Source organism: Primulina eburnea, chromosome 6 (assembly GCF_022965805.1).
Source record: "Primulina eburnea isolate SZY01 chromosome 6, ASM2296580v1, whole genome shotgun sequence".
NCBI classification, from domain to species: Eukaryota; Viridiplantae; Streptophyta; class Magnoliopsida; order Lamiales; family Gesneriaceae; genus Primulina; species Primulina eburnea.
The window spans coordinates 25,525,711-25,537,860 of record NC_133106.1 but is presented as its reverse complement, the minus strand read 5'-3'; the positions used below and the strand labels follow the sequence as shown (position 1 = coordinate 25,537,860).

The following is a 12,150-nucleotide window of genomic DNA, read 5'->3' as shown; positions in this document are numbered from 1 at the left end:
CGGGTTGGTTCGGTGTTAGTAAGCAATGGTTAAATTTTGGTAAAGTTTAGTTAAGTTTAGAGTTGGTTCGGGTGAAAACCAAGACTTCGGTTCAAGTTTTAAAAAAAATGACGAATTTAGTCAATGAACTTAAGTTTACAGCTAACAAATTTTTATGAGTGTTTTGAAAGGTGTTATGGTGAGTTTGGAAGGATTTGAGTCGTCGTTTTAAGGTCCAAGGGTAAATTGGGAAAGTTATGGTTTTAGAGGCAAAACTGTCATTTTACACCTGAAAAATATTAGATGTCCTGACAGTGTCCTGAATGCCGTAATGAATGTTAAAATGTTTATTTTGAAAAGTTATGGGATTTCATGATGAAAAACGATAAAGTTAAAAGATGTGTTACATGTTTGGTTTAAAAGAAAAATGACGTCTATGCATGAATTTTTATAAGTGATGGATATGATAAAAGGTTTTAGAGGATGTGATATGATTGTGACAAATACGAATACGAAATGTTATGATGACATGTAAGGACAAGGCTCAGTTGACGGGTGAGAGTCTCGATGATGTCTCCACCGTTTGGTACTATGTTAATACGTAATATTGAATCAATCGAACAACATCTGATACGAAAGTCACAATTAATGATCTGAATTCAATAAAAGGGAAACGTAAATGTATATAATGAAAGAAAAAGTTTTAAGGTTTATGCATTTTCATGATAAAGCTATCTTGGTGATGCCCTTCCGCTTGACGAACGCGCCAGCGATCTTCATGGATCTCATGAATCACGTATTTCAGCCATACTTGGATCAGTTTGTCATAGTTTTCATTGACGACATCCTGATCTATTCGAAGAGCAGGGAGGAGCACAATCAACATCTGAGTACAGTACTGCAAACTATACAAGACATACGGCTGTATGCCAAGTTCAGTAAGTGCGGCTTGATAGAGTGGCGCTCTTAGGCCACATTGTATCTCGGGATGGTATTGAGGTCGACCCCAGTAAGGTTGAGGCATTCAGAGATTGGCTAGTGCCTAAGAGCGTGACAGAGATCCATAGTTTCTTTGGATTGGGTGGGTACTACAGGAAATTCATTCAGGGCTTCTCTTCCATTGTGGTGCCTTTAACCGCCTTGACGAAGAAGAATGACAAGTTTATTTGGGGATCTGAGTACTAGGTAGGCTTTGACATATTGAAGCAAGCATTAACTACTGCACCAGTTCTAGCTATGTATAAGAGCAGGGAGAGTTCGTGGTTTATACAGATGCTTCGAAGCTCGGTTTGGGCGAGGTTCTAATGCAGCATGACAGAGTTATAGCCTACGCGTCTAGACTGCTGAAGGTCTTTGAGAAGAACTATCCGACTCATGATCTCGAGCTAGTAGCAGTGGTATTTTCTCTGAAGATTTGGAGATAGTATTTGTATGGAGAGAAGTGCACGATTTTCACTGATCACAAGAGCCTGAAGTACTTCTTCACACAGAAAGAGCTGAACATGAGGCAGAGGAGATGGATAGAGCTCGTGAAGGATTATGACTGTGACATTAGCTACCATCATGGTAAGGCTAATGTGGTTGCAGATGCTCTGAGCACGAAACACGCAGTGATTGCTCATTTGTCAGTATAGAGACCGCTACGGGCGGAGATTCGGAGATCTGAGCTTGCAGTTTATGCCAGGGGCGGTGCCCCAAATCTTGCTACTCTGACAGTACAGCCGACATTGAGAGACAGAGTTCCGGTAGGGCAGACTTCTGATGAGCAGTTGCAGAAGTCAAGACAGAGGTACGAGGCCAAAGGCCAGAGAGTGTACGCACTTGTGGACAACATAGTCAAATATAGGGACCGTCTATGGGTTCCTGACAGTGATTACCTTAGAGCAGATATCTTGAGCGAGGACCACAACACCTTCTACTCCATCCATCCAGGGAGTACGAAGATGTATAAAGACCTCCAGACTCTTTATTGGTGGCCGGGCATGAAGCGGGGTGTTTTGCGATTCGTTTCCGAGTATTTGAATTGTCAGCACGTCCAAGACAGAGCATCAAAGACCTACAGGGAAGCTGATACCACTCCCTATTCTCGAGTGGAAATGGGAGAACATCATCATGGACTTTGTGATTGGACTTCCGAGGGCTACTGGAGGATTTAATTTCATCTGGGTGATTGTTGATCGGCTCACTAAATCAGCTCGTTTCCTATCAACCAGGAAGACTTTAACCATGACTCAGTACACAGGCTGTACATCAGAGAGATAATCAGACTACACACGATTCTAGTGTCCATCGTGTCAGACAGGGATCCGAGGTTCACGTCTGCGTTCTGGAAGAGTCTACACCAGGCTTTGGGTACTGAGATACTGTTCAGTACTGCCTTCCATCCTCAGACAGACAGGCAGTCAGAGAGGGTTATTCAGATTCTGTAGGAGCTACTCCGAGCTTGCATGATCGACTTCTAGGGCAGCAGGGAGCCAAAGTTACCTCTTGTGGAGTTCACATACAACAACAGTTATCAGGCATTGATCGGTATGGTTCCATACGAGGCACTGTATGAAGGAAGTGTAGATCACCGGTGTATTGGGATGAGGTATGATAGAGAACAGATTTTGGTCTTGTGGGCAGGATTCGAGATAAGATGAGGACCGCTCAGAGCCGCAGGAAAAGTTATGCAGATTAGAGGCACAAAGATCTCGAGTTCGCAATAGAGGATCACGTTTTTGTGAAGGTCCACCGATGAAGGGCGTGATGAGATTTGGGAGGAAGGAAATCTTAGCCCTATATTCATTGGACCATTCAAGATCCTAGAGAGAGTTGAGACACTCGCATATAGAGTTGTTTTACCGCCGAATCTGGCAGGAGTCCATAATGTGTTCCACGTATCTATGCTACGGAAGTACATGTCGAATCTTTTTCATGTGTTGAACTATGAGCCACTTCAACTGACACCGCACCTGACACTCGAGGAGAAACCCACACAGATACTAGACAGACAAAAGAAGAGTCTCCGGAACAAGGTGATACATATGGTCAATATCAAGTGGCTGAATCATTATGAGGAGGAGGCTACTTGGGAGACCCAGACCGAGATGAGGAGTCGCTACCCGGAGTTATTCAGTACATTTTAAATTTCGAGGACAAAATTCTTGTTTGAGAGAGGGGGAGTTGTAAGGTCTAGGAAATTTAAAGTTACGTAATACGAATGCATGCAATCTAGGGTTTTATTTAAAATATATGCTTATTTATTTTTATCATTTAATGCATAATTATTGCATGATAAGATTCATTTCACGTTTATTTTAAAGTTCACGCATTAGGGTTTCTAGATGTGTTTCGCGCTCGATCGATGAATGGAGACCGGAGATTTATTAGGAAAATATTTTTATTGAATGATTAATTTTAATTAATTAATAAAATATGTTTTAAATATATTTTTCAAGAAATGGACTTTGTTGGGTATTTTATCTACCGAAGCATATTTTAATCGGTACACAAATTTTAACGATTGAAGGACTTTTGAGGGCTAGGGCGTCAAAAACGTACCGAAACGATATATTTTTTTCGGGAATGTTTTTGGGTTTGTTGGTTTTGCTTTATGCTAAATGGGCCCAAAACCCTTTTAATTTTTAATTAGGGCTCTTGTATTACGTTCCTAATTAAACCTAATTATCTAAACCTAACCCTACTTAAATCATATTGGCCGCCCCTCCCCTCCATCAGCAACCTCCCTCACATGAAAAACCAGTAGCCAACCTTTAGCAAGATTCAACCTTCGAGTTTATTCGAGCAAGCCTCCTTCCCCGCTATTCTGGTGCCTCCCCGACACATGTTTCTACTAGTTTTCATTCATAAATCTTCAAGGCATGCTTGTATCTCGTTTTCTCTTTATTCACACCATAATATTGCTGTCATTTATGTAAAATCATGAGGATTTTGTTCGGTTAATATGAGGACTCATTTTTACGCAAGTTCTTGTTGTGTTTGTGCATTCTTGTGTCGTGCTCTCACGTTTTCTTGATGTTTATTACAAGGGATACTAGTTTATGATGTAAAGAGGGGTGTGCACGTCTAGTACCAAGGGAAACAGGAGATGGAGTCACGGCTTGTATGAGTTATTGGGTAACATGGGTGAAACATTTCAGTTAAGGATCGATCTGTTGAAGGGTTTTGGGAACTAGCGAACGTGAGCACCATGGGGCTTACATGGGGCTGTGGCCGAGAGTCATGTAGGTCAAGTAGGGTCCTAAGGTGGGCTAGTAGGTGCTGGTGTGTGGCTGGTCCCGATGGTTGTAGGCTAGAATCGAAAATATGGGAAGAGTTGCACCTAGGGTTTCGATTGGAGAGTTGCAGAATTTTTCCAGCAACGTTCGGGGTGTGGTCGAGAGATTTAGTGGTCTGGTTCTTGAGGGTTTTAAGGCTGTTAATGTGTTTATAAGGTGTCATAAAATGTTGGGAGAAATTTGGTTAAGTTCCGGTTCGATTCTGGTTAAAACCAGGACCCCGGTCCAAGTTTTAAAACGAATCGGTTAAGTTTTGAAACATGCTCGAATTTATGTCTAAGAAACCCTTTTAATTATTTTTGGGATATTTTAAGTAGTTTGGTAAGCTTCGTGTCGAAATTTAGAGGTCCAGGGGTAAAACGGTCATTTTGGATTTCCGAGCACCCGAGGTGAGTTTTTAGTCCTGGCAGCGCCCTGAGCACAAATTTATCATGCTTTTAAATGTTTATGCATCATGAATATGATTTTTTATGTAATTATGAAAATTACGATGCATGCTTTATTTTAAGAAAAGCTTATGTATATGCATGTTTCATTAAGTGATGAATATGATGACATGTTTTTGAAGAAAGGTAGTTGGTTGTGACTAACACTAATATGTTAATACGATGATATGTAAGACCAAAGCTCGTGGGTGGGTAATGCCGTCGCTGATGTCCCTGTCGCCGGGTACCGCGGTTACACGTAGATGGATCCATCGACAGACATGATAATACGAAAGTCATAGCTGACGAACAGAATTCAAGTCAGGAAAATGAACACGTATATGTTGATATGATGATATGTGCTATGATTATTATTATGTTGTGACAGGTTATGATTATGCATACGAGTTTTCTTTGATCGTGAAATGTATGTTGAATACGGTATTTTTCACTACTGCATGATATGTATATGTATTTGATATTACAGTATAGGTGTGTTGAGTATTTAGACTCACTGGACGTAGTGATGCAGGTGAGCATTTTGATGAGGAGTCTGGAGGTGCCGAACTCTGAGTAAGCAGGGCTGGATGTGCGCGCACGACCCGAAGACCACACTTTTCCGCACATCACGGTTTCATGATTTTTGAGTAGACATGATCAGTTTATACGTTATTATATTATGATGTTGATTTTCACTATTTTACTTGTTTTAATTTCGTTTCTGTATGGTTAAAGGCCGAGTTGGAAAATTTTAAACTACAATATTCTATTGATCGATTGTTTACGATTATTTTTAAATGACATATTTTCAGTAGGTTGCATGCATGCAAAATAGTTAAATTTTTATTTTCGAAAAATGATCGAGCTTGTCAAAAAAAAAAAAAATAGCAGCATTTTAGATTAGTAGACGTCACAATTACTCTAATTGAACTTTGTTATCTCATATAAGTATGTCATTATGTCTACAACAATTTTGTAGACTGAACAAAATAATCTCTCCTTAATAAAAAAAAAACTCAAAAAAAAAGTTCTGATGTGAAGATTTGTTTAGGCTGCAACCACATAGCATACTCAGTATTTTATGAAATTTTAAACAAAGACTCTTATACTACTTGTTGGTATCAGATGCGGTATCTTGAGATATAAAAATTGAAATAAAAGATAAAATTGAATATCAAGATTTAAGTGGAAAATCTCTAAAATTATTGTGATAAAAACCACATAAAGATAAAAAAAAATTCACTATAATATTTTGTATGTTACAACATGTCGTTGTATTTCCAAAGAGAACACACTGTTAATACATGAGAACACCTCACAAATATTATAGAACAAAACTCTCAAATGAGAATGCTATGAGATGATAAAATAATTGAAAATGAGATGATTTTGAAATTAGGGAAAGAAGCTCTATTTATCGAGTTCCACGTCAATATGAAAACGTGTCTTCTCGCCTAAATGCATCGCCAAAATGAGTAGGTCTCATGTGAGACCGTCTCACGGATCTTAATCTGTGAGACGGGTCAACCCTACTCATATTCACAATAAAAAGTAATACTCTTAGCATAAAAAATTATACTTTTTCATGGATGACCCAAATAAGAGATCCGTCTCACAACTACGACCCGTGAGACCGTCTCACACAAGTTTTTGCCCGCCAAAATTCACTGCACAAATTATGACAACAAACACCTACAACAATAATTGTTGTGTCTCTTATTTAACTCCATTATATTCGACAAGGAGAACCAAAATGTCGTGTTTTTGCAGAATTCAAGAAAAGAATCAAAACAACAATTTAAAAAGAAAAAGAAAAAGGAATAAAAGGAGTCTTAGAGGGGAAGGAGGGAATTATTATTTTCTTCCTTAACACCCAAACTGAGAGGCTATAAAGGAGTGCAAGGAAGAAGACAAGGAGATAATTAAAGAAGGATCGGCTAAAGAAAGAGATATCAAGAGGTATTAAATATATTTATGTTATCGAGGTTAGTGAATCTTTTTGTTTGAATCTATAATTTAGTTGTTATCTGCTTAATTATCATGTTTTTATTATTATTGTTCTAATGCTTTCAAAGATTGATAATTCATTAATTTGAATGAATTAATGTATTTTATTAAAAAAAATCGATAAATGATATATAATATGATTGAATATTACATACCGATGCAGCCATTATATGTGTGTGGTAGATACATATTATTTAATCGAAGATTTTTTATATTTAAAGAAGTTGAATGCAATATTAGTTTCTCAATCAATTTAGAGATAATTAATTGTTATAATATATTATAGATTGAGATAGTACAGTAAACTCATCAATGAAAAAATGTATTTTTTATATCATAAATATTATTTTTATTATAAATATAGATATGATTGATCCTGTTTACGAAATAAAGATCCATAAAACGATCTCTTAAAAGAATAATTGGGATTATAAAAGGTGCACGCTGGTTATTTCGGTAGAACGAAAACAATTTCTTCACCATTATAAAAATTGATTCCGTAGATTTTGGTTAAATTGTTCTATTTAGTGTAAACTCTGCATTTATAGTTTTATAATTTTATTGTTAAAAAGAAAGCACATTCAAGTCTAGAGACTAATTTTTAGAAATATCATGAGATATATAATTTGAACTACACCCAAAATTTTTAATTTTTATATTTTTGTGGCTTTTGTTTATTTTTTTCTTATTTATTTTTCACATAAATACTCTCTAATGTATGATAAGCAGTGCATGGCAACAATTTGAACCCGAAATTGACAGAACTTTTTACTGAAGGCTAAGGAAAGCACGAACACTAATGTCGCAACATTCGGAAGACAACCAGGAAAATAATGACGAGGAGCACAGATCACTACTGGACTATACACAACCATCTATACACGGCATGATGTCCAGCATTGTCAGGCCAAGGATTCAAGCAAACAATTTTGAGATTAAGCCAGCGATCATCCAGATGATTCAGACATCCATTCAATTTGGAGGCACACCAACAGATGATCCTAATGTTCACATTGCTAATTTCCTGGAAATTTGTGATACTTTTAAACATAATGGAGTTACTGACGATGCTATCAGGTTGCGTTTATTTCCGTTTTCATTACGTGACAAAGCTAAATCTTGGTTGAATTCTTTGCCGGCGGGATCAATCACGACTTGGGAAGAAATGGGGCAAGCTTTTTTGTCCAAATATTTTCCACCTTCCAAGACTGTAAAAATGCGAAATGATATAACGAATTTTGTGCAACATGATCCTGAGACACTGTATGAGGCTTGGGAGCGATTTAAGGACTTAATGAGACGATGCCCACATCATGACTTGCCTATTTGGCTTCAGGTACAAACTTTTTACAATGGTTTATTTCCTGCTAATCGTTCCATGATTGATGCAGCTGCAGGAGGCACTTTAATGAGAAAAACGCCACAAGAAGCCTATGAACTATTGGAAGAGATGGCAACTAATAGCTATCAATGGCAAGCAGAAAAAAATATCCCAAGGATAATAGCAGGAGTACATCAAGTTCATAATTTTACTGCCATTGCAGCTCAGTTAGAAGAGCTGAATAGGAAAATTGATTGTATGAGCACTTTAGCTATGTCCGTTCAGACCATATCTTGTGAGTTATGTGGAGGAGGCCATCTTCGCACTGCTTGTCAAATTGGAAATCCATTTATGTCATCAATAGAGCAAGCCAACTTTGTGGAAAATTCTAGCAGACCTCAGTGTTACCACTATTCAAGCACATACAATCCTGGTGGTTGGAGAAGTAATCCTTATTCTTCATGGCCAAATCAGAATCAACAAAATCATGTGGACTCTGTTCGACAACCTCCACAGGCATTAGCACAGCACGAACAAAAGCCGAATATGGAGGAATTAATGACCAAGTTTATTGCGAATGCGGAGACAAGATTACAAAAGCAAGACACATCAATCCATAACTTGGAGGTTCAAGTGGGTAAATTGGCTAGTATGATGTCTGAACAAGCTCAGGGAACCACGCCAAAAAACACTGTGGTAAATCGCAGTGAGATAGTCAATGCCATCATGGTGAGAAGTGTTAGGGAAGTTGACTCTAAGAAGGAAAACATAGAGGAGCTTAAGGATGAAGTAAAGCCCAAAACAGAACTATCCCCATCTATTGTCATTGCCCCGCAACTCCCCGAGGCAATAGAAAAAGCTCCATGTGAAGATGAATTTTCAGCAGTTCTTGATCTGCAGAAGTTATATGTAAATGCCCCTCCTTTGGTTGATGCTTTGAAGAAAAAGACCACGCACACAAAATTATGGCCGGGATTTCGACCTGGCAAAAAGAAGCTGGAAGAGCATACGGTGGTTGACTTAACGAAGGGATGCCCAACTATTTTCCAGCAACAAATGCCTCAAAAGCTTGATGATCCAGGGAGTTTTACCATACCTTGCACTATTTGTTCTAAGAAATTCTCTAATGTTTTATGTGATTTAGGTGCAAGCATTAATTTAATTCCCTTTTCTATTTTTTTGAAACTTGGACTTGAGGAGCTAAAGCCAGTGAATATGACCCTGAAGCTTGCTGACTGTTCTACTAAACATCCTATAGGTATCATCGAAGATGTATTGGTTAAGATAGACAAATTTATATTCCCTGTAGATTTTATTGTGCTTGATATGGAGGATGATTTCGATGTTCCTATTATTTTAGGAAGACCATTTTTAGCAACTAGTAAAGCTTTAATCGATGTCCATGGGGGAAATTTAATCCTTAGGGTAGATAATGAACAAGTTTTTTTCAATGTGTTCAAGTCTAATAATAAGCCACATGCATGTAATGAGCGTAAATGCTATAAAATCGATGCTTTTGATACTTTAGCACTTGATCTTTTGAAAGATAGCAGGTTGGTGAAAGAAGTCATCAAAGAGAGCCTAATGGACGAAAAGGAGATGTCAAAGTCAGAAATTGAACCCTTCACCCCGCCACATAATCTTTTTAGCCAAAACAAGGACAAACTTCTAAAGTTTCTTCGTCTATGTAAGGATGCTCTGAATACTTTGAAGGAATCAGTGAAGCTGAAAGATTTGGAGGATTTTTTTGGCGAAGTTCTAGTGAATGCAAAACCTCAGGGAAATAAAAATCAGCCAACACGGGTAAAGGAACCATCGTTAAAAAAGTTTGAGGGGAGCGATAATGAGCGCCATGAGGTTAATTCCTGAGTCGAATGATCTGGTAAAAAAGTCCAGCTTGGGACTATAAATCAAGAACTACATCTTCCCCTATCCCTACCCCTACCCCTACCCCTATCCCTATCCATTTTGCTTTTGATTTTATTTAGTTCTTACTCTTGTTTTCTCTTTTGTTGTTTATTTTTGCTTTGTTTTTATTTAGTTCTTACTCTTGTTTTCTCTTTTGTTGTTTATTTGGTTTTTTTGTTTGTTTTAGTTTTGTTCCTTGCAAGGTACTTGCGTGAAATGTTTGATTTGTTGATCTAGTCAATTCCCTATAATAGAAGAAATTTACAAAATTCATATCTCCCTTAGTCCTCATGCAAGCTTGCCAGTCAAGGAAGTTCTCCGTTCTTCCTTTGAAGCATTTAAAATTGAAGAAAATGTCGCATTTGAATTCGGGGGTTGGCTTCAATGTTTTATTGTGTTTAATCTGCATGCTGTGTTTTGAAACATGCGATTACTCCTTTCACATGGAAATTTTCTTTTGAAACAAAAGTTATTTGTGATTAAAATGAATGAATTATAGTAATAGCTAATAGTCAATGATTACTGTGATCTTGCTTCATATTTCAACTTGATATTTGATGATTGTCAGCCATGTACACGAATTTTCTATTTCGGGTTAACATGTCATGAATGAAGAATATTTTGAGAACATTGAGTTATGATCTTGTGTATTGTATGTGTAGTAGTGAAAATTTATGTAAGTCTAATAACTTTTCCTGAGAATTTCTGAGTTACTCTACAACATGCTTGAGGGCACTTCGAGGCGAAATATTAGTTACAAACTTAACTTGGAAATGATTTTGGAGACCTTTTGATGCGTTTGAGCCTTCAATCTGACTTGATTATATATTAACCATTTGTGTCCTCCTTTGGCCTTATTGAAAAGAATGATGTGTGCGCAGCACACAATTAGACCACATTCGACATTTCGGAAAACTCATTATTCTTACCCTTATGTGGCTACATGAAATATTTTTATCCCCACCTTAAAAGGGAGTGTAATGGATCTCATCCCATGCATGTACGTGAATTGCCATATCTTGATGAGTTTACTGCAGAAAATATATTGAGAAGTAAGATGGGAAAAAAGGAAAGGAGGAGGAAAGAAAATGCCTTGTGAGTTAAAAGCAATCAAACTCAGAAGAACCAAGGCATAAAAAAAGCTTTGTTAAAAAAAAAAAAGACCCAAAGGTCCATGGCCAGATAGGAAAAAATGAAAGAAAAAAAGAAGAGAAAAGCTCGAGACGTGCATGGTTCAAAAATATATATAGATATATATGTATTATACTCTCTTCTTTGTGATTCTAATATCCTTTTCTTTGAAGCTAACACCTAAACCGAATGATACAAACTTAAGTGACCTTTTGTTCTAAGCGTCCTTCCTTCTCAATGCCGGGGCACCGGGCAACCACTTGGTTATTGCTCCTCCTGGGCCCTAAGCCGCCTGCCCACAACTCAATCACGGTGTTCAGCTGACTTGCACAAGTTTAGTGAGTAACTAAAGTAGTTGAGAAGTTGTCTAAAAAGCAGGATTGTGAGGTGCTCGGGGATAATCTGGATGGTTATCAGCTTATATTGTTTGATCTACAAAATATACATATACTTGAGATTGACAATCACACACTCGCACGTTCTGATTTTGCGACATGTTGCTCGATTTAAGAGAATTTATGTCTTGTCTGACTTTTTGACGATTTATGGTTTGGATATGAGCATGGTTTATGAGACAAAAATTTAGTTTATGAACTAACTCGTTCTCTTATCAAGAATATGAACTTTTCTGCTTTGATTTTAAAATCTTGTTGGAGGATGATCGTGTTACTAGGGGTTCGTAAGTCAAAGTTTTTATTTATATTTTTTGGGCATATTTTGGTTTAAATTAAATTGATTCTCGATATTTTATTCAATGTTTATAGCTTCTAATCCTTGGTTTCCATTGCGTATAAGTGTGCTCGAGAAATGAGGTTGAAATGCTGGAAAAAGGTAAGCAATTGTATATGTTCGGCCAGACCGGCCGGCGTCATTCAGCGTCGCAACGAAAGAGACGAAGAGAGAATAATACAAGAGGAATAGAGAAACAAAATGTCGTGTATTTTTGAACACTAAGAAGAAGGAAATGGTGTTTGGTAAACAAAACGTGCATTCCTACTTGATGAAGGCGTGATGAAATTGAAAAATCGATGAAATAAGGACAACTTAAATGTAAGGCCTTACATTTCTCAGGGGAAGAAGTGCCCATTCGTGAAAAAAA

General features: G+C 37.4%; 1 protein-coding gene and 1 non-coding gene across 5 annotated transcripts; one reads left to right on the top strand and one right to left on the bottom strand.

Moving 5' to 3' along the window:
• Window positions 1-6,384: 6,384 nt before the first annotated feature.
• On the top strand, window positions 6,385-11,438 carry LOC140833956 (uncharacterized). 4 transcript variants are annotated; one of them, XM_073198501.1, is made up of 2 exons: window positions 6,385-6,643; window positions 7,469-11,438. In XM_073198501.1, exon 2 carries the CDS (start codon window positions 7,491-7,493, stop codon window positions 9,879-9,881), a length of 2,391 nt encoding a protein of 796 aa, XP_073054602.1. In that variant the 5' UTR covers window positions 6,385-6,643; window positions 7,469-7,490; the 3' UTR covers window positions 9,882-11,438. The 4 variants fall into 4 exon arrangements, with proteins under 4 accessions (XP_073054602.1, XP_073054603.1, XP_073054601.1 ...); XM_073198502.1 differs by having other exon boundaries at window positions 7,454-11,438; XM_073198500.1 differs by having other exon boundaries at window positions 7,421-11,438.
• Window positions 7,906-8,011, bottom strand: LOC140835614 (small nucleolar RNA R71). Its single transcript, XR_012118936.1, has one exon. It is a non-coding gene; the product is annotated as a small nucleolar RNA R71 (small nucleolar RNA).
• Window positions 11,439-12,150: the final 712 nt, after the last annotated feature.